Genomic DNA, 25,378 nt, shown 5'->3' with positions numbered 1-25,378 from the left:
TCCTCCTTCCCCTCATCCCCTGCCCCTCCTGCAGGCCCTGATCGGGGTGCAAAGGGGGTTTTACATCTGCTCGAGGTGCTGGTGCCCCAGCACCATTGTACAGCCCTCACACAGGAGTTGGCCCCACCGTGAAGTCCCCTGCAACCACACTGGGTGGTGGTGGAACCACCCCGAGGCCAGCTGCAGCCACAGCAGGACCACCTACGGCCACAATGGGACCAACTAGGCTACTCCAGGGCCAACAGTGACCACACTGGGACAAGCCATGGCCAAACTGGACAGACTGGGGCAGCCAGTGATGGTGACACCACAGTGTTACCACGGAGAGCAGCACCGGGGCCGCCATGGGCTGCACTAGAGCGATCTGGAGCGCCGTGGGGTGCACCGGGTCCAACCGGATCCAGCCCAGCGGAACCCCACACCGAGAGACACCGGCACCACCGCCTGCTCCCTCACAGTGGCGCCCCGCCTCTCCCCCTTCCGCCAACCACAGCACGGCTCTGAGATGCCAATCATCGGCCTCTGCCAATCGGATGGCCTTGGGGGCGGGCCCTCAGCGGAGGCAAAGAGTCTTGGCTCCTGTGGGCGCTCCACGAGTGCAGATTTGTCGGTAGCGTAGGGTTGTGCACGGCTCCGTACCGGTCCCTACGGCAGCGTACGGCGGCGCAGGGCACCACACCGGTCCCTACGGCAGCGTACGGCGGCGCACGGCACCACACCGGTCCCTACGGCAGCGTACGGCGGGGCACCGCACCGCTCCCTACGGCACCGTATTCCGCCATACGGCATCGCACCCCGGGGCGCCGCAGCGCCCGCGTCCGGCGGGGCCATGATGGCGTGTGCCGAGCTGCTGGCTGTGTGCCTGCTCTCTGCCAACCGCGGCCCCGCGCCCCGCCGACAGCCGCTCCCCATCTTCTACGACGTGAGTACCGGCGGGGCGGGCCCGCTGCGACACCCGCTCACACCCCCGGGGGTGGCGGGGACCAGGCGGCCGCGGTGCTGCCTCCTTCGCGGGGGCATTGGGGTGCCCCGCGGTGCCTCGAGGTGTGGGTCGCGGTGTGGTAGCGCTCAGCGTTGTGTCCTGCTGAATGACGGGCCTCTGCGTGGCTGCCGTCAGCCCGCTCCTTCCCCAGCGCTGCTTGTGGCGGCTCCTAGAGCCGTGGGAGGGACTGTGTAGCTGTTAAAAGCTGCGGGACCCAGGCAGAGTGTGTCTGTCACCAGCTGCAGTTCCCATCCCTGCTCACTCTGAAGGTGCCGAGAGTTGTGGTGGAAGATTTGTCGTGGAAGGTGCCTTGTGGAGGGTGGAGGTCGGCGTACCGGTGGCTGCGGGTGGCTTGGGGGGAGTTGGAGATGCGGATGGTGCCTGTTGTCCTATTGCTCACTAGACAGGTCCTGGCACAGTGCCTCCCATCACAGTGCGTCTCCTCGAGCCCTGTTGCCCGGGTGCCGCTGCAGAGAGGGAGCTGTGCGCTGGGATGGGGCTCTGGGGGAGGCAGCACCTCTGCTCTGTGGCACCGGGCATGCCTGGCCATCTCCGAGCGCAAGTGGTACAGCCTGGGTCAAAGCCCACCTCCGCTGTTGAAGCACATCAGAACTGCTCAACCCTCCTGCTCCCGGCAGTCTTGTGTGAGCTGCAGGGTGCCTGGGTAAGGGGGGCAATGCCTGAACCTCCCTGGTGAGCCACCAGTCTCTGTGTTCCCCATGTCCAGCACCCCGGGGTCTGGAGTCTACGCTGTGAAGCCAAGAAGATGCATGAGTGGAGGTGCTGCCCCTGCCTTGCCACAGGGACCAGGGAGGAGAAAGCAAGCAAGGGGTAAGGGTGAGGGTTAGTGTGGTGCCCCAGCACCCCGAGAGCCCAGGTGCTGTCTCTCATCTCCATCCTGTCCTGGTCCATGTGGTGCCACTTCTGTGTCCCAGTTCATCCTGGAGGAGGGGAGCAGATCTCAGGCAGACTTAGGGAACGTGAATAGTGTGGTTCTCTATCAGGGGATCTGGCATCGTCAGGGAGCAGCTGGAAAGCACGGCTCATGGCCACGCAGCTTCCAGCTGGGGGTGAGGGTCTCTCTCCTGCCGTGGGAAGGCTGCAGACCGCAGGGCTCTCCAGCCAGCATCATTAACTGCGCTAATTACTTGGCTGAAGGAAGATGGGCTGGGGGGGGGGGGTTGGTGGTGACAGCTGTGTTCCAGCTCAGCCCCTCAGGGCACCGCTGAGTCCCACATCCATCCCTCAGGGCGTCATTGAGGCAATTAAAATGGGAAGTGTTAACAGCAGTAGCGGTTCTGGCGGCTTCCCTTCCGCTTCCCTGTGGCTCCCTTTGCTCCCGCCTCAGCTCCGGAGCTTGGCAGGGGGAGTTTAGTAGCTCTGCTTTAGTATCTGGTTCCAGCTTCCCCTCCAGGCAGCGGAAGACAGAGCTGCCCATGACAGATCCCGGGTGGCAGCTCGTGCTTCCCCTGGGATTGTCCCCCTGCCTTCAGGAGGGGTGAGGAGGAGGAGGGCTTTGCCGGAGATGCTTTGCTGCAGGCGCGGTACGAGCTGCAGTGCTGGCATCGCGGTTGTTTCCCTGTGCAGACGTCTCGAGCCTCTGGGAGATGCCTCCCCCAGGCTGGTGCTCAGGGCTGGCTTAGTCCCCTTTCGGGGCAAGAGAGCTTAAGCAAAGCCTCTTAGACACCCCCCGGTTACCGCCGGCGCCTAGCTGCAGCCCGCAGGGGGGCTTTCCCTCCCCATCAGCTGCCATGTCCCTGGCTGCGTGTCCAGTAGGTGCGGTTGCTTCCAGCCCTGCAGGCAGGAGAAGCCCTCTCGTGTCCCTCCTGCCGGGGTGGGGGGTTCATCCCCCAAATAAATGCTATTCAGTGCTGCTCCCATCGGTCCCAGTGTGGCTGTCACCGTAGGCACTGAGCGGCGCTGCGGCTGCTTGGACCCAGGGGGAGCGGGCTAAGGGAAACGTCTCGGGTTTGAGGCAGTGTCCCTGTGTTTGTAAGGCTGCCAGGCCCCGAGTGCAAGTGAGGGAATGCCTGCAGTGCCTCTCCTGATCCCATTCCCAGCCTGTCTTTGCGTCGCTTTTCCTTGGCTTAGTCCCAGGGTTGCCCTCTGCACCGGGCTCTTGTGGCAGGAGCATCTCTTACCTGCCATTGCCGTGCATGTGCCTGCCTGTGGCAGGCGGCTGGAACCAGATGAGCTTTAAGGTCCCTTCCAGTCCAAAGCAGGCTGGGATTCATTCTCTATGCCTGTGCCCTGGGAGGGGGTCTGGGGGTAACTTTGTGGAGTGTGGAAGCTGCTCTGTGCTGGTTTTGCCTGGCTGGAGTTGGATCCTGCCTTGTGCACAGGAGCCATCGGGGTTCTCCGAAGCACCCCTCTGCAATGGGGTTTGCTGAGGACGGGCTCGCTGGAGGTGCTGAGGAGCTCTGCTGTCCCTGGTGAGCGTGGAGCAGATGTGGCCTTGCCCCACAGGGCTCTGCTTGTGCCACGTGTGTTTATTTTGAGCTCCAGGCAGCCCTGGTGTGTGCATTGGCAGTGCTTTTCCAATTCACTGCTGGAGCACAGGATCCTGGGCACAAGGGAGCAGCATCAGCTCTGTTTGTTGAGGTTCCTGCTGAGTCCAGGATGGACTCACCCTGGATTTGAGACCTCAGGGATCCCCCACAAACTGTGTCCTCCCTCTTAGCCTGCAGAGGGATCCCACTGAGCAAGTCCAGCCTGTGAGTGGGAGATGTTTGGCCTCACTTGAATCTCCATTTGTTAAGTGCCTGGGTGACACTTTTCTGTCTTTGGGATGTGCTAGCTGGCTCAGTGACACTTGGAGATGTCACTGTGTGAGCCAAGTGTCCCTCCAGTGACAGAGAGCTCTGCAGGATGAGGCTTTTGCCTCATTATCAGGATGACACAGGCACATGGGACCCAATGGTGCTGTGCTGCATGAGTAACCCTGTGGCTGTGAGACCTCTGATGCACAAGAGAGCCCTTTAGCTTAAAGAAAGTAGTTTTAAACAGCAGAGAATACTCGGTGTGTGGGAGCTGCAGGATCCTGTCTTGGCTGATAGAGGTAAAGCTCCAAAGTGAGTCCTGTGAGGCATTCAGGGAGCCCCTGCCCTTCTTTCCTGCACAGGCAGCAGCGTGGCTGCTCAAGCTGGCGTCCTGGAGGGATGGTTACCTAACAGTGCTCCGCTCCCTGCAGCACCTCGGGCTGGTGGGAACTTGCCTTGCTCAGGAGAGCATCCTTCAAGGCTGTGTCCCTGCTTCTGGTTTCAGTCGTGGGGAAGGACCAGGGAGCTCCCTGATGGGACCAGCACCAGAAAAACCTCTGCCCAGTTGCAAGCCAGTGGCTTGCTGAGGTGCGAGCAGCAGAGGTTTCTCTGGGCAGTTCTTTCTTTACCTCAAAGCGATTTTTCAGGGACATTTCAATGGCTAAATATGGGCTTGTGGCCTCAAAACATGCAGCAGAGCTGGCAGTGAGCGGTGCAGAAGGGAGCTGGGGGTGGAGGGGGAGCTGGCAGTGACACGTCTTCCTGCAGCAGGGAGAAGAGCTGCTCTGGGGGTGGCTTGATCAGCGCCCTCTGCTTTGCAGGTGCATGGAAAAGAATACAACAAAGCCCACTTTCCCCTTATCCTGCCTTTTTTCATTCCTCATCTTTCTTCAGACCTTCAGATATCTTTCTCAACCAGGATGATTAAAAAGACGAAAGCTGCCATGCACACAACTCTGTTGTTGGCTTCATTAGGATATGCTGGTCAAAAGCTCATACTGTTTGGTCTGGCAAGGTGTTCCCAGGCTTTGGGAATGATGCTGTTCCTCACTGGAGTCAGCCCCAGTCTTCTGCGAATTCCTATTGAAAAGGGAGCCAGGCAGGGATAAGAAGCCCCAGCTTTCTCCTGGGCTGCAGGCAGAAGCCTCATGATTGGGAACCTGGGTTGAGACCCTGAGCTGGAGCAACTGTGCTCTGGGCCAGACTTGGTTACAGATTAATGAATTAATTCATTATTGATTACAGTGGATGTGTGTTGCAGGAAGGGGTGTTGTGAAGGGTGATTACAAACTGCAGGACAAGAGCTGCTCCTCGGTGCAGACACTTGGAGTGTCAGCAGTGATGCACAAAGCGCTCCCGTTATGGAGTGGTTTGATGCTTAATGTTCTTTCATTTAAAGGGTCTGAAAAATTAAACACTTTCCATCAGGAGGCTGTAGCAAAGCCCTTTCTACTCCATCTCCCTCTACATGCTCTAAAACATGCTCAGTGTGAGTTCTGGGCAGCTGTGCCCAGAGCTTTGTGCACTGAAGGCAAGAAATGGGTTTGGTTGTTCCCAAAGGGGGATGTCCTGGTGCAGCCCAGGCACTGGGGGCTCTTGGTGGCTCCCTGGGAGATGGGTTTCCCATGGTGGCAGTGCTGGGTGCCCCTGGCTCTCTGCTCAGCAGCAAGGAGCCAGTGCTGCCTCACTAAACCCTCTCCTGTTTTCTCTTGCAGATCTTCCGGCGAGCTGACAAGAACGGTGAGTGCTCTGTTCTGCCACTGCTGCTCTGGGTGAAGCAGCACAGCCTGTCCCTGCTGGCAGGTTTGGCTGCAAGAGTGAAGCAGGATAAGGGCAAGCAGCTCTCTGGCTGCAAGAAAGATGCTTTACTGCTTTACCTGGAGCAAAGGGTTGGGAAGTGGGCTCCCAATTCACTATCTGTGTAGGACAGAGCCCTTCCCAAGTCCTTCTGTGGCCTGCATGCACATGATCTCTCATGTGCACTGCTAGCCCTGGGGCCATCAGGCCTCTGCTCCATCCCTTGCAGGGTTGATTCAATCTCTGCATCTGATCAAATGCAGCCCAGGAGCTGAAGTCCTCCTCAGAGGGGAAGGAAAAAGCCCAGGAGTCAATGGAGAGCTTTTCTTTCCATAAAAGCCTGATGCTGTCCTCACTGTGCTGTTTGTAACAGACTCTCCTTGGACAGTCATTGAATTAGAGAGTGTCTGCATCCCTTTCACTAAACATTGCAGTGCTATCTCTTGGAAGGGGCTGCAATTCCCACCTGCAGCTCCAGCAGCAGTGGCCCTGCTTGCCAGTACTGCTGGGGTTTCAATGGGGACTGGTGGGACATGCCTTCAATGCAAGCTCTGCTCTAATTACAATGCACAGCATGCCCGAGCGGCCCACGCTCCGGGTGGAGAGGCTGCTGGGAGGATCACTGGGGCCTGGATGCTGCTTTCTGCGGGTATATAATTATTCTTCCCTTTTATTTCCATGCAGATGATGGGAAGCTGTCATTTGAAGAGTTCAAGAACTATTTCGCTGATGGGATCCTGAGCTCGGAGGAGCTGTGGGAGTTATTCAGTGGCATTGACAGGCATCACTCAGAGTAAGTACCATGGTGGCACAGAGGAGGGGAGGTGAAGGGAGATACAGAACTGCTTGCCTGTATATGGAGGACATTTGGAGGCGGGTGTGATAAATAGGTTTATCTCACCCTGACTCTCTCTTGTAACACGCAGATGTTAAAACCCATTGAACACCAGCTACGAGCATTGGTGAGGAGAGAAACCAGACATGTTGAGACCAGTCGTTCTCAGATTCACTCTAGCTCTGTAAATATAAGCATCCATTTAAGATTACATTGGAAAATGTATTCCAGAAAAGCACAGCTCTCTAGAGCAGGTTGTGTCTGCAGGAGGAAAGTGTGATGGTGTGAGGACGATGCACAGACTGTGCAAAGTCACAGGCTCTGCCACTGCTAACACAGGGAACTGCTTTTCAATTACGTAAGAGCAGCTTTGCACCAGGAGTAGCTCTGTGAGTGTGACTTTGAATTTAGGCCAGCTTCTTTTAGAAAAAGAAACCCCCAATAAACAAGAGCAGTGTCTGCACTGAGCCCTGGTCTGCTCTTGCTGGTGCTGTCTGGAGGAGTCTGTTGGGCTTGGCTGGGTTTCTCATCCCATTCAGATACTGGCCTTACTGGGGTCCCTCTGCCCTGCTGGGGCTGTGACCCAGTGGGTTTTGGCACTGGAAGGAACTGGTTGTTGATTAATTTCCTGTCTATTCAAATGCAAGGGTGCTGTGCAGGGAGAAAGTGGCTGCAGCTTCCTCCTGATCACGGGTGGCAGGCTCAGCTCTGGCTCCTGCCACTTCCCTGGCACCACAGGGAGCTTTTCCTGCCCCTTTCTGATGCTCCTGTCCAGGGCAGTGCCTGAGTAGGTCCTGCCAGGGAGAGGTGACTCTCGGCAGCCATAGCTGCACACACTGATGGCTTTGCAGGGAGCCAGGGCAGTGGCACAGAGGAGCTGTGCCATGAGATGCCAACAGCCACCAAATGTCACTGAGCCACTGACAGCGGATACCCAGCAGTCCCTGGCTGCAAGGGACCCACATCATCCACCCAGGGCTGGTGGCGTAGAGATGGTTGAGTCCTGCTGGGTGTTTTATGGTGAGTTGAGCTGATGCTCCCACTGCCATGATGGGGAAAGGAGTGGGTTGGTGTGTGCAGCCCCTGTTGCCACTTGCTTTTAAGCCTGTTGCAGCCTGTCCTGGCAGTTGCTTTTGTTAGATGTGGGCAGCACGAGGTGTCTCCTGCCTTTTGTCTCTGCGGGCTGTGATCCCAGGGAGTCAGCAGTGAGCCATTATCCTTCCTCTGCAAAAAGCTCCTTTCCTCTCACTCCATTTTGGGGTGACCTTGGAGTCACCCCCCATACACACCACTGGAAAACACAGATTGCAGCACAGTGAAGTCTGCACTGTGCTGTTTACTGACTGGTGAAGGTCTCCTGGTTTACCACTGCTGTCAGGCTGAGCTGCTTCTGTCTGTCCAGAGCAGATGAACAGGGCTGATCCCGGAGCCATGCACAGCCCTGGCTGCAGTGGTGCTCCCTAGAACTCATTACTGTAATGATGGTGTGGTATCTGTGATAACATGGTAGTTGCAGTGTTTTGCTGGTGACATCTATTAACAGGGTGTAGTTCTTGTTTCTGTCCTTGGCTGGGACATGGTCCATGCACATGAGTGCAGGGTCAGTGCATGGGACTGCCTCAGCAGGAGCAGGATGGGGACTGGGAGGTGGCAGCAGGGAACTGTACATGATTTCTTCAGCTTCATCCCCAGCTGCTGGAGGAGGAGGAGTTGGGACCCCCCAGGGAGGGAGCCTGCACTTAGGTTCTTGTCTGGTAAGAGGCATCCTACCCCCTGCAAACAGCATGGGGCAGCACTGTGTCTGCCAGAGTGCTCTGCTCCTGACCCAGAGCTGCTGGCCTGATGGGACAAGGGACTGGGAGAGACAGTCCCCAGGGAGCCATGACCTATCTGTGCCCAGGGACTGCACAGCAGCAGGTAAAGGAAATCAGCATGCTGAGGGCTCATGGAGGTCTCTGGCTCTGTGTCTAGAGCTGGAGATTCTGTAGTTTGTTTTGGGGTGTGCATGGGGACTTGCTCCTTTACAACCCCTGGTGTCTCTTGAGGGCTGTGCTGGTTATCCCGTTGTCCCCTTGCCCTGGGCTGCCTGCTTGCCTGACACCTGCAGAGCTGGCTGAAGGTTGCTGCCAGATTCAGGAGTTATTGCCTGAGGTAATACTCCAGCATTGTAAAGCTGGAAAGCAACTACAAGCTCTACAAGCAGATCTGGCGTGCTCCTTTCATGTCCCATAGCTTTTCCAATGATGGGAAAGTTTCAGCCTTAATCCAGTGGGTGGGTTTGGCACAGGGGTGCTGTATTCATCAGGTCTAGGCTGAAACTTGTGTTTCTTTGTCAGTGCCAACCTGATCCAAGCAGAGACAGTAACAGAGACCTTCATACCCAGGCACTCTCCGCGGGTGGGTAACAGAGCACTGCCCAGACACGTCCCGATCCTCACCCATCACTGCTCCCCTGGGCCCCAGAACTGATATCTGGGAACGTGAGTGTTTCCGAGGTCTCACACATTGCTTGTTCTCCTTCCAGAGAGCCCATAGCACTGTGTTCTCCTCCTCTCCCTGCCCTTCCAACCCAGTCTCTGCTCCATCTCCCAGCCACCCAGTGCCTGGGTGGGATGCTGTGCCCTGTGTGTCAGGCACCTCATGGGGCTGGGTTCAGGTTTTATGTTTCCCCACCAGACTTTTTTTGGTTCTGCAATTCTGAAAAGTGTTCTATTTGGCTTCAAACTATCTCCGTGATCTGATTCTTTGATATTCACAAGTTCAACTCTTCCTTGCGATTTGGTACCACAGCTTAGGTTCACTGTTTAGTTTAGTTTGGTTTGGTGGGGAGCTCCACACTATTGCAGACAGAAAGGTTGATCTGCCTGGAAAAGTGTATTTTCATCCACTGAAACATCTGGGTGAGAGGAGACAAATGTTTTTGAAGGGATGAAGGAACCCCGTTGCTGCACAAGCATCTTGGGAGATGCAAAGCACGGTTTGCTCCCTGAGTAGCTGTGTGTGTGTCTGCAGCCCAGCCAGAGGGGTGGCAGCAGAGCCCAGGGACTCATGGAACCACTTAGAAGAGAGTCACAGAATCCCAGCCTGGTTTGGGTTGAAAGGGACCTTAAAGCTCATCCAGCTCCAACCCCTGCCATGGGCAGGGACACCTTCCACTGGAGCAGCTTGCTCCAAGTTCCTGTGTCCAACCTGGCCTTGAACACTGCCAGGGATGGGGCAGCCACAGCTTCTCTGGGCACTCTGTGCCAGCGCCTCAGCACCCTCCCAGGGAAGAGCTTCTGCCTAAGAGCTCATCTCAGTCTCCCCTGTTCTGGCAGGTTCAAGCCATTCCCCTTGGCCTGTCCCTACAGGCCCTTGTCCCAAGCCCCTCTCCAGGTTTCCTGCAGCCCCTTTAGGCACTGGAGCTGCTCTAAGGTCTCCCCTTCAGGAGCCTTCTCTTGTCCAGGCTGCCCCAGCCCAGCTCTCTCAGCCTGGCTCCAGAGCAGAGCTGCTCCAGCCCTCGCAGCATCCCCATGGCCTCCTCTGGCCTTGGTCCAACAGCTCCAGGTCCCTCTTGTGCTGCTGCCCCAGAGCTGGATCAGGGCTGCAGGGGGGTCTCACAGCATCATTACAGATGTCTTTGTACTGAATCTGCAGTGCTGTATAGGTTGTATGTCATGTTTGCAGAGGACTGTGAAACCTGCCTGAGGGGAGCTGCAGGGACCTTGTGTGTTTTTCTGTTCTCATGTTGGGAATACTTAGAAAACTAAGGTCTGACAAATCCTGCTTTGCATGACAGTATCAGGTGGCGGTGGTAGGAATTGGGTGCAGGCTGCCAGAGCCTGTGTATGTGTGATCTTGAGCCACGAGTGGAAGAGGTGAGGATGCTGTTAAGAACTCTCAGTGGAAGTAACCTCAGGCTTCTGGTTCTGTGGAAGAAGGGACGTGGGTGAACTTTGCTTCCCTCTCATTAGTCAGAGACTTGGAGACTGACTAAAGTCTGTGCCTGATGGTGAGTGAAGCACTGGGTTCCAGTGGGCGCAGTGATGGCAGCAGAGTGATGATGATGGCACCAGAGGTTCCCAACACGATAAATGGTAAATATAAAAACTTCCCATCTGCTTTGCTGAGATGATTGCTGTTTTCTTGCATAAATTCCAGGCACATTCTCACTAAATCCCAACAGCATAATGATGACAAGATCCTTCATCATCAGTTCAAGCTTAATTACAGTTAATCAGTGGTTTGAGCACAGTCAAAATACAGCTATGTGGAAATGTGGAGAGGCTTAGGATGAGTGTTTTGGAGGCAGACGATGGCTCTTCTCTTGGAGTGGGAGAGGGGATGGATGGCAGAGAGAGGAGTGGGCAAAGCCTGTTGCAGCCCAGCAAAATGGGTTGGGATTTGATGTACAGTTCTCCTGGTTTCTGCTATGAAGTAGCTTCTGGTAGCGTGAAAATGGCACCATCAGTCCTGTGCTTTGCTTGCAGTGCCTGTCCTGCCCTGAACTGCACCCTAGGCTGCTGTGGGAGGTGGGAAGAGGTGTCCATGCAGGGCTGTGGATGGAGCAGGCTGCTCTGGGAAGGGAGCACATCTTCCACTGGGTAACTCTCCAAGCACTGACTTTTGCCCCAAGTTCAGTGTTCAGCTGTTCCCCACTTTAGTGGCTATTAGTTGCTTGGTTAAGCAGCAAACAGACAAGATGGAGTTATTGATGATCTCCGGCCTCTCCTTAAGGGCCACAGGGTTGGTGATGATTGTAGCTCATTGTCACATGGATGGATACCTGCTTGCTGGAGTCAAGGTGGGGAATGAGGAAGTAGGGCTGAGCTGGTGCCACCTTCTTTCTGGTGCCACCAGCCCCAGGGTCTCCCTGGGGACAGATGTAAAAGGCTGGATAACGTGTGCATTGGGTATTTCACTGGGTGTTTTATCTCATATCCATATCCCCTCTTTTGTGACTTTTACCCGTCTCTTGGCTGGGAACCAGTGGCTGCAGTTCTCACTCCAGCTCACGGGTCTCACAGGCAGTGCTGTGGCTGCTGCAGTGCCAGGTCACTGGTGGCAGTGCAGCAGCAGCAGCTCTGCAGGCTCCAGGCAGCTTTCAGGAATCAGAGGGAAAACTGAGGAGGAGCAAAGTATTTTTCCAATCACTCCATCCAGCAGGGCTGGGGTCAGGTGCATGGAGCTGCTTGGAGAAGGGATGGGCAAAGTCTGATGAAGTGGATGGCGGCAGCAGAAGAAGGAGCTGTGACTTTGCTGATTTATCTGTATTACAACCCAAGGGAATCACTGTTTGTTTTCAGCCACTTTCAAACCTGTCTGCAGTGCCAGGACAGTGCGCCAGAGAAGCGGCTCCTGCAGTAGGTGTTGGAAGCCAGATCACTTTCTAAACCTGCCCATCTCCATTGCCTGAGAAGGTGCTTGATGTGCAGCCGAAAGAGACACAGGAACCAGCCTTTGATGCTTGGGGGAGAAGCTGTAGGAAGACTTTGCTTGAATGATACCTGTTCCTGGCATGGGATATTGAACACTTTGCACACTCTCCTCTAATTTTACCTTGGGGTGCTTTTGCCCCTTTGCCCTATGAGCAGTGTCAGAGGGCCATAAGGTGATATAGCAGTGATTTGGCTTCCCCTGGGCAGTGTCACTGCTGCTGTCCTTGTGCTTGGAGCCCAGCAAACTCCAGGTCATCACCAGTTCCTCCATGTGTGACGGAACTTAAACACTTAAAAAAGTCTCTTTCATGCTCTCTTCCACTTTTCTAATCAGGATTAGAACTGGTTGTAATCATTATGGGGATTTTGAGACAGCAGAATGTCTTGACTGAAGGCTGATTTGAATACATGATATTGTGGGGCATTTCCCTGCAGGTTCTGCAGAGATGCTGGGCATCACAAGCAGCTCTGCCTCCATGCTTTGGCCACCTGAGTGGATCTGACTGCTTCATGCAAACCCACATCCCATCCAAAAACGTGGCTGTTTCCTCCTCCCTCTCCACCCCAGCAGCACCTCTCTTAGCAACAGGATGGACCTGTCCAAGCCCTGCAGGGATGCCAGCATCGACTCTCCAGTGCAGTGCTCTCTGTAATTGAAAAGGGGTGGGGGGCTGGGCCCAACCTCCAGGATGTTTTACTTGGATCCCTGTTTTAATGGCCTTCACATCAGGAACAACCCCTCTCGTGGGCTGTGAAGCCATCCAAGGAAGGGGAAGAGCAGCCATGGGGCAGGCAGGAGAGGAGGGGGCCTGTGCCATGGAGCAGCCAGCAGTGAGGATCTGGGCTGAGGTAAAGGGGGACAGGAGAAGGGAGCCCTGGCCCTTCCCCACACCTCTGGGAGAAGAGGTTGGGTGAAAGAAGCAGCTTCTGGGGCTCATCAGCTGCAGGGCACTGCCTGCCTCCCCTCCATCCTGCTTCCATCCTGCTGTTGCTGGCACTTTCCCAGCACACTCCAGCTCCAGGAGATGTTTGTGGGGCAGCTTTGCTAGCTCCTTCAGCTCCTGGAGCAGAAGTGATGCTCTGCAGCCCTGCCTGGGTGATGCTGGTGCTGAGCACAGCTCCTGAGCTGCTGCCTTTAAGCTTGGGCAGCTTTTCCCTTTCCTAGTCAGCAGTCAGTCTGCTGGGGGTCAGGACAAGCCCTCGAGGCCCTGCTCACTACAACTGCTGTTCCCAAAGCAGCCAGCACATCTAACAAGAGCTTGTTTCTCTGTTTCTTGCAGTAACGTGGACACAGAGAAATTGTGTGGTGAGTAGAGTGATGCTCAGAGGGATTCCTCTCTTGAGGGTCTGTGGTGGGGCTTTGTGTACATCTGACCTGGGCAGTCAAGTGGCGTTTGACAGTCCTTGTGCATGAATCCCAGAGGGCATCCATGCTTTTCCCAAGGGGAATGGGGTAAGTTGTCCCTGGGGATAGGAAAGGACTCTTTCATTCCAGTCTAGGTGGGATCTTGACTCTGGGGAGACAGTGCTGGGCTGTGTGCAGGAGGCAGCAGGGGCAGGGCAGGCAGAGCTGGAGTCTGTGGTCTTCTCACTGTGCTCTTCTCTTCTGCTCCAGATTATTTCTCAGCATATCTTGGGGAATACAGGAATGTGCTTTCTGCCCTGGAAGCCCTCAACTCCGCGGTCCTGGCAGCCATGGACAAAACCAAGCTGGTAAGGATGGAACCACAGGAGGGTGGTGGGGCAGGTGGGTTGGTAACAGAAGCTGTGGTGATCTTGGCTGCTTGCTTAGGTTCAGCTTGGGTACCAGAGGCAGCAGATATACCTCTCAGAACCTTGGGTGTGCTTTGGGAGTCTGCAGCTGTGGACTACTCTCTACTGGAGGAGAGGGAGCTGTGCTGGAGAAGGGCAGAGCTGGTGCTTTTGTGCTCTGCCAATGGCTTCTTCCTCACAGTGCTCTGGCAGGGGTGGTTTCAACAGCTCCTTGCAGACCACTTGCAGCATCCTGCCTGGGAATGCTCTTTCTGAGAGCATCACTGACAATCTGTGTTGTGTCTCTGAGCCAAAGCAAGGGCTTTACCACCAAGCACTGTGGGTGAAATGAGGACACTGGGGTTCAGCTGCTCTAGGCTGACCCCAGCAGCTTGTGCTTAGCACAGCCTGTGCTGGCAGCCACAGAAATGGGCTGCTGCACTGGGGGCAGGAGGGCAACTCTGGGAAGAGAGAGGTGCTTGGGAGCAGGTAGGGAATGATGAAATTCATTGACTCCCAGCCTGGTGCCAAGTTCATCCCTGCAGTGAATGCTCTGCCTCTCTCCCTGCAGCCTGGGCTGATGGGAAGCAGACTGGAGGCTGCTAATGAGGGCAAGCAGCCTCCTGCTTTATGAGCCCTGCATGGAGAGCAGCAGTGTGCAGCCTGTCAGCTGAATGCAGCTGTGAACAAGCAGTGGCCAGCACTGGAGGGGACCCTCCTGGGCCCCCTTTGCATCTGAAATGTGTGAAATGGTTTAGCCACGTGCCTGGGGCTGATGCTGTGTTACAGCTGTGGGAAGGGCCAGCCCTTGCTTTCCCTTCAGTGGGGTGGTTTGGTGCTTGTGGGAAGTGGATGAAGGACATCAGCCATGTGCACACTTGCCCTATTGGTGGGACAGAGAAGTGAGGGGGGATCTGGTCCCTCTTGCAGCTCTGCAGGGGCATTCAAGTGATGTTTATGCCTTTCTAGTGTCAGTCAGGATCATGCCCTCTCTGAGTGTTCCTTTGGTGAGATCCAGCCTTAGCAGCATCTCCCTGTTCATTGGGAAATGTTATGCAGGAGAGGGGTTCACTTGAAAATGTGTTTTCCTCTTTGCTTCAGCTGCCCAGCTCCTTTCACAGTTATTAAATGCAAGCCCAGAGGGAGGGAATTAATCCTCTTCAGAGCTCTGCTTTCTTTATGTGCTTTTCTGCTTTGTCCTTTTTGATAATGTATTTATGTATATCTCCAAAGCACAGTTACTGCCTGCTTCACAGTATTGCCATGATACATTCATTCCCTTCATAGGCTCTGGTGCCACAGGTGTTCCCTGGAAAAGAGAAGCAGGTTTTCCCTGTTGAAACAAATTTTTATGGAGCCACTTTTCCACCCCTGTTTGGATGTGCTGGATCCAGGGGCCAGGGCAGCCTCATGATCACAGTGCTGCTCTGATCCCTGTGCTCCAGGGCATGTACTGGCCTTCCTGGGAAGCATCTCCCTGTGCTTCCCTGGTCTGTTGGGCTCGGAGCAGGGAGCAGGAGAGGGCAATGCTGCAAGCCTGTGCTCAGGGCTCTTGCAGAGCTGTGGGAAATCCACTGCCATCACAGGCTGGCAGAGGTGACAAACGCTGTGTTCTTACCTGCTGTGACCTGCATGTATTCCCATGTTTGTATTTCCAGAATGGGACTTGGTCTCGGGTTATTATGGGGTTAGTGGGTTTGTTAGGTTGGGTTTGAGCCAAAGCTCACACCTCTCAGAGCCAGGGCAGGGGCAGAGAGCAGACATTTCCCGTATTATGTGTCTGTCCCTCACTTCTGTTAATTCCAACACCTCTAACGCCACCATGGGTGAGAACTGAGAGCCCCAGTTTGGCAGAGACCTCCCTCCCGGAGGAGATGCCTGAAGCTTCATCCTGGGGAGCAGCTCTTACTGGAGATGCAGCAGTGCTGGGCAAAATGGAAGAGACCTGCCTGCTCCAGCAGCCCTCACCATAAAGCTCTGCTTCCAGATCCATCTGTGGAGCCAAGAGATGTTGGTAGATGTGGAGCCAATAACTGTGGATCTGTAGTCCCTGTCTGCTCTGCATGACTCCCAAGGAGGCAGGGATCTCCAGGCTAGCTGGAAGGAGAAGGGGTTCTCTGAGTCGGATCTCATCATTGAACTACAGCATCTCTTGGTTAGGGCATGATCCATCTCCAGTAGTTCTTTACTTCTGGATAGGATCCTGCCACAAGACTGCTCACCCCTGCATCCTCCAGGAACTTTCCCTACAGCTGTAAATAGGCTCATGTAAATAGGAGCTCAATTTGGAAGCAGGAAAACAGATCATGGGCTGCTTTGTTAGCACAACAAAAGCAGAGCCTGGGAGATGCTCACACCATGCCAGGCCAATGACATAAGGGGAGGAGAGAGGAAGGAAGCTAAAGCATGGGAAACACAAGCCAGGTTCATCCTTCTCACTGTGTAAGTGCTGCAATTCCTGTAGAAAATAGTGTGTGTGGGCAGCAAACCTGCTCGTGATCAATTTTATGTCTCCATATGGTGGCAGGAGGAAACTGGATCATTAGGGGGTCCTGTGCTCCCATGCTTCCGCACTGGGTTGGTAGAAACATGGTAAAGAAAAGATGCCTGTTCAAGAAAAGAGGGTTTTTTTTGGTGTGTGTTTTTTTTTCTCCATATTCTGTTATTTCCACTTTTATTTGTAAAATACAACTTGCTCACTCTGCTGCAGGTCACTGATTAAAGCTTATCTTGGGGTTAGGCTTTGTGTTTGCAGTATGATAGCATCCAAATAAGTGAATAGAAGGGAAGTTGTGTGGAAACCTCAGAGCAGCTTCCCCTATTTGAAGGGGCCTACAAGGATGCTGGAGAGGGATGCTTCATCAGGGACTGTAGGATAGGACAAGGGGTGATGGGTTCAAACTGAAACAGGGGAAGTTCAGGTTAGTATAAGGAAGAAGCTCTTCCCTGTGAGGGTGCTGAGGCACTGGCACAGGATGCCCAGAGAAGCTGTGGCTGCCCCATCCCTGGCAGTGTTCAAGGCCAGGTGCTTGGAACAAGCTGCTCCAGTGGAAGGTGTCCCTGCCTGTGGCAGGGGTTGGGGCTGGATGAGCTTTGAGGTCCCTTCCAACACAAATTGTTCTATGATTCTATGTATGGTGGTAATACCTTGGGAAAGGGTCTGACATTTCTCACAGAGGACCTGTATGCTTAAGTCTTTCCATTCCCCACTTTGCAGACACTGCAAATTAGCCCATAAATATCTCTCCAAGTCTTATTTCCCCTTTGGCAGGAGTTATGCAATCACCTCTTCCATTCTGTCCCTAGCTTAATGATCATCATAAGAAACTAATAAAACCTCTCAAAAGCCGAATTGCACCAGCTCTTGGCAACGCTGGGGCTTTCACCTGGGCCAGGAGAGCTGAAATTCGAGTCCATGACCAAAAGCCTTGTCTTGGGCTTGCAGAGTTGTTTCCTCCCTGACTGCGAGCAGAACGCATGGTGCTCAGTGAGATGGAGCAGGTTTGCTTTGAGCCTCTGTTACAGAGGGGATTGAAGGCAAAGGGGTTTGCTTGTTTGCCCCAGAGTGAGGTGGCCAGGCAGCTGAGCTGAAGGGAAGGTGCATTTTCCAATGGCTTCCCTCCCCTGGCATGAGATTTTCCAGGTGGGTGAAGCAGTGTTTGGGGTTCTCCTGGGAGATGTTATTTCTGTCCTCTCTTGGGCACGCTCCCTTGAGTGTGCTGTGTCTGCCGAGGCAGCTGCTGCAATGCCTGCCCCAAACATCAGTGTGTCCATGTGGGATCCTGCTCTGCCCTTGGAAGTGGATTGGGGCATGCTGGAACTGGGAGGATGGGGAGTTTCAGAGCCGAGCACAGTGTGCCCTGGGCTGGTAGCTGAGTTAGGGGGCGGCTGATGCCTGTGTTTGGGGTGCAGGGACTGTGGTGGGGTGAGTGGTGGGGCTCGGGACAGGCTGTGGGAGCAGCTGCCTGCTACTGTGCTAAAGCTGCAGCCACCGATACCATCCACAGAGGACATAAGGATCAGGCCATGATGATGAAAGGTGAGAGGATGGGGAGTGCTGGGAGGCTGGCTTGGTGCCGGGGCTTCTCCCAGCACATGGCCCTTTGAAGGGGAGCGAAGAAGGGGAGAGGCATCCGGCCCCTGTGTAGGGGGAAGTGTCCATATGCCAAAGCTGTGGGGGCCCCAGCGGGGGCTCAGGAGGTTGCATTGGAAAAGGGAGTGAACCAGAGGCTGCTTGCTGTGGGAAGTGTCCTCAGTGCAAAGAAGGGTGAGTATGTCTGGATTGGGACCAGCTCCCAGAATGAAGCAGCCTGTGCCCAGCCATGCAGTGGCTGGAAGATGTATCCCCCATGAGCCTCTGATCCTTTTCTGATCATCTGCTGGTGTGGGTCAGTTCATACAGCAGCAGCAAGGGCAGCTGAGTGCTTTCCTGCCTATTCACAGAGCTGAACCTGCTCTCAAATTAACTTTGTACCAAAGCCACAAAGTGGGAATTCCATTCTCTGGTTCACCCCTGCTCATCCTCTGGGCCCAGGGCTGAGCTGCTTCAGTGCCAAGTCAAGAAACCACCTCCTGCAGTGAAGTTGCTGCCGTGTTGGTGCCATGAGAACCTTCTGCCCCTTGTCTCAGCCCTCCCACCCCTCTGGCTCCCCATGAACCTCAGGGTCCCGCTGCACTGATGGCTGGAAAGAGCTCTCCCACTGGCTGGAGCAGCCCCTTTCCTATCCAGGCTGCACATTCCAAAGGGGCAGCTCTGCTGCAGTGCTCTGGACGTGCAGCATCAGGGCCTGGCTGTACCAGGCAGTAGGCACAGCCCCGAGTCACAGCAGGAGCTGTGGGTGTGTTGCCAGCACATGGGACACGTGTGGAGGAGAGTGTTGGGATAGGCACAGAAATAACCTGTGCTGTACATAAAAAGCAGTTTACTTCTTTTGGAGTGATCACATTGACTTCGCACTCCTGCAGCAGTTCAGGAGCCAGCCCTGGGTCACCAGCAAAGCTCTGCCTGGAGCAAGGCAGCGTGTTGGAGACCTTGCTCCTGGCCTGTGGAGGGATGCTCGGGATGCATCATCTGCCTATTGGAATATCCTGTGTACATACTTAGCACCGTGCTCCTCGTACTCGCCTTTTGCCATCCATGCCTGCTGGAAGGATGTGAGCGATGCTGCCATGGAGCCCCCTGCCCAGGCTGCTGTGCCCCTCTCCGGGCTGGCCAGCACCTGAATCTGGCAGCTTGTGTCTTGGAACAGGGCATTCAGCTCTAAGCACATCCTCTCGGGAAAGCCAGGAAACATGGAGGAGCCCCCTGACAGCACGATGTTACCCAGCATGTCCCCCTTGGTGTGGTCAGGTACCTCCTGGAGGCTCTGCCAGGCCAAGTAATGGAGCCCTGGGGAGCTTTGGTGGAGCAGCTCTGGTTGGAAGAGTGGCTCTGGGCAGCAGAACCGTTCCTTGTGCAGGGTTATACAGTGCCCATCAGGAGCCTGAAATCTGGCTGGGTGATGGAAACCTTGGTTCTGGAGGTCTCCTTCGTAGTCCATGGAGACGTAGCAGCATTGCTTCTTCATCTGCGTCACTGTCTTCCTCTTCAAGGCCTTCAGTGCTGAGGGCTCATTGGTGCTGGCCATCAGCAGGCTGTGCAGGTAGCTGGAGAGGAAGCCACCAGCCACGCCGAGGCGGTGCGTGGCCTCCCGCTGGGTCTGCCCCAGGCACACGGGGGTGATGTGGGACACTCCAGCCCCAGCCTCCACAGCCAGGCCCGTGACCCTGCCATAGGCACAGAGCGAGAGGAACCCGGTGTTGGCCACGTGCAGGGCTGGCACCCCAAAGTGCTCAAAAAGCACCTCTGCCACTTTCTCCCTGTTGGTGGTGGGGCAGGATGGGGAGTCAGCCATGAGCACTGCCTGCTCCTCTGGGGGAGCTCTCAGGCCACAGAAGAAGAGGTGGCTCCATAGGCTTTCCATGCTGTCCCAGTCCTCAATGATGCCCTGCTTAACTGGGTAAGACCTGGGTACCACGGCAAAGCCTGCCGTGCTTTCCTCAGTGCTGTGGTGCTGCTGGGCCTCCCACGTGGTGCCTGCGCTGCAGGGGTGTAGGAACGTGGTCCTTAGCACAAACTTGGGCTTCTTCTGGCCTGCAAAGCCCACCCGGGTGAAGCTGGTGCCATTGTCGATGACGACTGCAGGCTTTAGCATGGCAGAGTCCTGAGGTGCTGGGGTGCGAGGAAGAGCCTCACCCTGCAGTGGGACAAGAGGAGTCCTGTGGGGGCAAAACCAGGCACTGGTACCTGCTCTGCAAGGGAGGCCCCAGTGGAGGACACCTGCCTGCTCTGGAGCTGCTGTCTCTGGGAACATGCCTCAGCCTTTCCTCCTTGCCTCACTGAGCATCCCTCCTTGAGTACCTTGTCTCCCTTCCTGGGGACATGGAGAGATTCCAGCCCTTGGGATGACCACTTGTACAAGCGCAAAACTGCAGGTTAAGGAAGCCAGTGGAAACTGGACAGGAAAGAGCGACCGGAGCAGGCTGCAGGGAATGGTGCAGCACCCACAGCACAGGGCAAGGAGCAGGCCAGGCTCCCAGGGGCTGTCAGGCACTCTCAGTGGGTGACATGGGCACAGGCTGTGGGGTGGCCCCGAGCAGAGGTGCACGTCACAGGTTCAGCAGGGATCTCAGGCCCAAAGCTCCCCTGCTGCCCTGTCCTGCCAGTGGTGGGTGCTCCCTGCAAGGGGCTGCCTGCGCATGGGGGACCACAGCAGGCTCAGCACCACCAGCCCTGTGCCAGGTGAGGGTGCAGGTAGGGAGCTCTGGGTGCCCCACAGCCCTCCCTTGAGCTGGAGGCTGTTTCTACAAGCGGCCATTACCTTGTGGTTTGGAAGTGTCCATCTGTGGTGCCCTGACTCCTGAGGCTGGTTGTTGGGCCAGGATGGGGTTATCGGGGTGCATTCCCTGCTGTGACCTCACAGGCACGCACCCCAAGGATGCTCGTGTCCCTCAGTGTTGTCCCTTCCTCCAACAACTCCAAATGTGATTGGAACCCAATCCATTGGGTTTATTTAAGGCCAGCCTCTTCCAGCTGTGGCTCTGCTCCCCCAGCAGAGCCTGAGGGATCCTCTCCCTTTCCCCGCAGAGGTACGAGACCTCCTCGAAGATGGAGCAGTTCCTGACGCGGTTCCTGCTGCGGGAGACCCTGCAGCAGCTGCAGTCCCTGCAGGCCTCGCTCGAGTGCGCCGTGGACACCGTGGAGGAGCAGGCAGGACGGGACAGGTAACGGGGGCAGGTCGTGGGGGTCACAGTGGGGCAGGACCCACAGGTCCCCCTGGGAGGGACATCTGGGAGTGGGATCTGCCCTTTCCGAGCCTGCTGTGACCTGCCCTGCACAGTGAATTACTTCAACCCCTCCTTTTGCATCTTGTGCTTCCAGAAAGGACACAAAGAAGCCTGAGACCATGGTTGGGCTGAGGTCAGGGAGGCGATGTGGGCGCAGAGGACAGAAGAACGTCTGCCTGTCTCCAACGGACCCCTACTCTGGGATGCTAACAACAGGTACCTGCATCCCGGCCATCCCTCAGTTGGTCTCTGCCCCACTGGAGCAGGAGTGGGAGCAGCAGCATGGGACAGAGCCTGGACCACCTCACCCCCATGCCCCTGTGGGATGTTTCATCTTGTGAGCAATGGGAAAAGTCTGAGCAGAAAAATCAGGGTTTTGGTTGAAGTTGGAGGTTTAGAAGCTCCTGTGGTTTCCTGGGGCTTGAGCAAGCTTTTGCAATGAGACGCTCTCAGTGACATCTCTGCCCTTCCCCACGCAGGCGTTTGTGTCAAAGACAACAGCCAGTGGATGGCGCAGATCAACCGGCTGCAGCAGCTCATCGAGAAGCTGGAGTGCAAGGTGTGTGCTGGGGCCTGCTGGTGGGGGCCAACAGCCTGGAATTCCATCCTAGCACCCTTACAGAGCTGCACCCGGTCACCAGACCCGGACTTGCAAAGCTGCTCATTCCCTGCTATCTCCAGAGCCCTGCTTCTCCCCTGGGGGGCTCTGGCTGACCCTCCTCCATGGTCTGTGCTGATCTGAACAAGTCAGTCTGGACCCACTGAGCCCCACAGATGAGCAGGTCTCATCCCTGTTGTCCCCACAGGAACACCCAGGGTGGTACCTGCTGAGCTGGGCTGTGGGTTACTGCTCCTTTTACCTGGTTGCAAAGCTCCCCAGTGATGATGGCTTTTCCTGTGGTTAAATGCAGAGCCCGCGCCTGGAACCGCTGAAGGAGGAAGCGATGTGCAAAGGAAGAGATGCAGTAAGTTCCTATCCTGTTCCTCTTGCTTGCAGTGATCCTGCAGTGTACACAGGGCCCCAGTCCCACTCACGCAGCCCTTGGAGACTGGAGTTACTTGGGTGAGCTGCTGGCTTGGCACTGGCTGCCCGGCCATACAGCGGGATGGGCTCAGAGCTGGGAGCTGTGGGACCATCCACAGGACAAATGCAGTTCCATCAGGTGCGGCAGTGCCTATGGCCAGCCCAGAGGAAGGCAGCTCCTCTTGTGAGCGCCCAGGTGCCCCAGGGCTACTCTGAGCACCCACAGACAGTGCAGAACCCCAGTGCAGGGGCTCCAGGCCCATTCCACTGGGGCAAGGACACAGTGAATAGCAGCAGCCCCAAGGCAGGCCCTGGTGGCACTGTTCTGCTGTCCCCTGCAGCACATCCTGGTGGCCAAGAGGCAGATCTCAGTGGCAACGAGCAGCATTGAGGAGTTCCGCCAGGCCTTCAGGTCCTACACAGCGGGCACAGCCGGGGAGAGCAGCTGCCTGCAGTAAGTGCTTGGACACAGCATCACTGGAGACAAGGGGGGGTGCTCTGTGGGCTTGGGGTGAAGTCTGACCTAGCAGAGAGGCCAGGACAGTGCCTCAGTGGGTCTGCAGTGTCACCCCATGTCCTGCTGCCAGTGCTCCCTGCAGGGACCACAGGTCAGTGGTGAGAAGGGTGGCATTACTTAGTTTGATTGCCAGCAGTGGCTGTGGCAGGAACATGGATGTGTTCCTCCAGCACTGAATGGCTCTCATGGGAGGGAAGTCAAGGGGAGAGCTGATGTCAGAGCATTGCTTTGTGCTGTGTGTGAGTGCTGGGCCAAGGAGAAGCAACCGCTGGGTGGGACCAGAGCTGCGGATGGAGCCGGCTCTGGCTGCAGTGCACACCACCGCAGAGCACAGAGCTGCTCTTCCAGAGGTGCTTCCCTTCTCCTGTGGGACAATTCGAGCTGGGGATGTTCCCTTTCAAAGTGTCATTTTTCAGCTCTTCAGTTCCAACAGCACAAAACCGTGTTTTCAGTTGGCACAAAAGGAAGATCCTTGTTTTGGCACGTGTGGCACAGAGAATGGCAGGTTTTGTCCTCTGCAATCGATGGGCTGTTCTGGCAGGAGAACAGTTAGTGCAGAGAGCTGGGTAGCATTGCACAGGCAATGCTCTCCATGTGAGTGGAAAACCTGGAGGGAAGCACAGGGAGACTCCTGGGTCACAGCAGGGAATGTGGCCTTGGAGCTGCGGGTTTGCTGCTTCACCCTCCCCTGGGCCCGTCCCTTCCTGCAGCAGCTGGAGGAAAGGCTCATCCTCAGCTGGAGCTGATGATGCTGCAGCCAGTGCAGATGGTTCCCTGCACCCTGAGCAGTGCTCCTGCCTCCCTGCTCCATCTTCCCAGGGGCTGGAGGAAGCCCCAGCCTGGTCCTGCTGCAGGAGGCAGCGTGGGAAGTGTTGGCCAAGCAGCATCACCTTGGGGTCAGCAGCCAGGGGTTCTGGTGAGATCTCAGGTCCGTGCATGTGGGCCCCAGTTTCTTGCTGTGTGAGGGAGGAGGGATGACACACACTTAACTGCAGAGGGCTGGCAGGGTGAGCTGCTTCCTCAGGCTCTGTGCTGCAGTGCCAGGGATGGGCTAAGAAATACTTAATGGAACACTTTATACACAGGGTTAACAGCTGACACTGCTAACAGGGTTAACAGCAGCAGCAGGGTTAACAGCTGTAGCACTCCTGTGCTGCCTGGCTCTAGGAGCCATGAAGCACGAGGGATTTGGGTTTGGGATGCCCTGGAGCCGTGTGCCAGCCATAAACTGAGGATGAATCCATGCAGCTCTGACAGTCTCATGGCAGGGCTCATGTGCAGCCCGTGTTTCCCTTGCTCTGGGCCTGCTGTGGCTGCTCAGTGCCAGCCCCCCCGGCCCCATCTCAGTGTCCCTCCTGTCCCACAGTGTCTCTGCCTGCAAGCTGAGGGACGAGGCCTGCTTCATCCTGTACGAGTTCTGGCAGGACGCAACCGCCTGGAGGAGGTTGGAGCCTTCCCTCATGTGGGGCTGGGGGCTCTGGGTGGGGGGGAGTTTCCTCTGGGGCTGCCCCAGGACCCCCCCTTGCTCCCTGTCCCTGTGCTGCCCATCCTGCTGTTGCTGCTGCATCCCGGTGCACCCCTGGGCTGCTTGCAGGGGTGAACACCCTGGTAAGGGGCTTGGGGAGTGGGGAGGGATGTGCTGCTCTGTGAGGTGCATGGGCAGGGGTCCTGCAGGGCACACAAGAGCCTCACAGCCCCTGACCCTGTGCCCTGTTCGGCAGCCACCTGCAGTCGAGCTGCAGCAAGACATTCCAGCGCTCCATCATCAGCCTGCTGGAGTCCCCGGAGCTGCTGACCACCATGCTCTTCCCAGGTGAGGGCTGGGGGCTGGCATCTGGGGTCTCACTTTGTGTCCCCTGAGCTCTGAGCCTGCCCTGCAGAGCTTTGTCCCTCCTGGGTCAGTCCCAGTGCCTGTGCCCAAGGTTACAGTTCAGTGGTGCTGAGGCAGGGCAGAGACCAGGGACAATGCACGTTCCCCTTGGTACCAATGGAAATCTGTCTGAGAGGTGAGGAACCAGGAGGGGTTGGTGGCACCTAACACCCAGTTAGCACCTAACACCCAGTTAGCACCCAGTTTGCTGCCCCTTTTGTCACTTGAGCATGAAACACGGATTAATTTGGACTAAATCCCAGGCCGGTCTCACTGACCCCATTCCCAGTGCTCCCCTGCAGAAGTCCCTGGAGCTCAAGTGGGTGACCCAGCTCCAGGCCCTGGCCATGCTCCTCAACCTGTGCAGTGGGTGCTTTAGAGCTGGGTGCCAGGGACCTGCCAAAGAGCCTGAGCTGCAGAGATGGATCCCCCCATCTCTGCTGCCCCATATCCCTGCGCTGACTGCACATCCCTGCCCCTTCCCCAGCATCCTGGTGGATCATGAACAACAACTGAGCCGGGGCAGCCGCCTCCAGGACTCCGCTGCCGTGTGGAAGACGTGGAGCGCTCAGCACAGCCGTCACGTTCGTCACCTCCGTGTCCTCATCCCCTCCTGCAGCGCGCAGGGGCTGCCTGCCCGTCCCCTGGCACTGCCTCTCCCTGCTCCTCTTATTTATTCCCTCCCCAAGCCGCTGGCCGCAGTGGGAGCTGTGCTCAGGGTGGCTGCGGGGGAGCACTGGGCTGGTTGCTGTGTCCCTCCTCCTCCTCCCCGTGCTCCTCTTCCTCTGGGCTCCGCAGCACGCTGGGGTGTGCTGGGGGGCACGGCTGTGGCCTCCCCAGCCCTGGCACTGGCTCTGCCCATGGGGCCGGTGCCTCGTGTGCATTGTGAACAGTGTCTTATAGAACGTTAAGGGAGTATTCCGGGGGGGGAACTCAGCCCTGGCCGTGTGCAGCCATTGCACCTCCTGCCCCCGCTGTGCCCGTCCCCAATAAATCACAGCCCCAGTGCAGGGGCTCGAGTGTGGCTCCGATCTCTTGCTTCATCCATTGATGCTCCACTGCCATAAACCAGCAGCGGCGGTGCCATGAGGAGGCTGGA

General features: G+C 56.4%; 2 protein-coding genes across 3 annotated transcripts; one reads left to right on the top strand and one right to left on the bottom strand.

Annotated features, from left to right (window-relative positions):
* The first annotated feature begins 596 nt into the window (after positions 1-596).
* On the top strand, positions 597-25,310 carry NECAB3 (N-terminal EF-hand calcium binding protein 3). Of its 2 annotated transcripts, XM_005147517.3 has the most exons (13): positions 597-922; positions 5,457-5,481; positions 6,223-6,331; positions 13,071-13,096; positions 13,406-13,503; positions 20,669-20,805; positions 20,963-21,084; positions 21,348-21,427; positions 21,780-21,833; positions 22,234-22,346; positions 23,776-23,853; positions 24,131-24,222; positions 24,767-24,944. In XM_005147517.3, the coding sequence occupies exons 1-13, from the start codon at positions 830-832 to the stop codon at positions 24,793-24,795; spliced, it is 1,056 nt and encodes a 351-aa protein (XP_005147574.2). In that variant the 5' UTR covers positions 597-829; the 3' UTR covers positions 24,796-24,944. The 2 variants fall into 2 exon arrangements, with proteins under 2 accessions (XP_005147574.2, XP_030903523.2); XM_031047663.2 differs by lacking the exon at positions 22,234-22,346 and having other exon boundaries at positions 24,767-25,310.
* ACTL10 (actin like 10) lies at positions 18,618-19,736 on the bottom strand. Its single transcript, XM_031047664.2, has one exon. The coding sequence runs from the start codon at positions 19,734-19,736 to the stop codon at positions 18,618-18,620; it is 1,119 nt and encodes a 372-aa protein (XP_030903524.2).
* Positions 25,311-25,378: the final 68 nt, after the last annotated feature.

Source organism: Melopsittacus undulatus, chromosome 10 (genome assembly GCF_012275295.1).
Source record: "Melopsittacus undulatus isolate bMelUnd1 chromosome 10, bMelUnd1.mat.Z, whole genome shotgun sequence".
NCBI classification, from domain to species: domain Eukaryota; kingdom Metazoa; phylum Chordata; class Aves; order Psittaciformes; family Psittaculidae; genus Melopsittacus; species Melopsittacus undulatus.
This window is presented reverse-complemented; position numbering and strand designations above follow the sequence as displayed.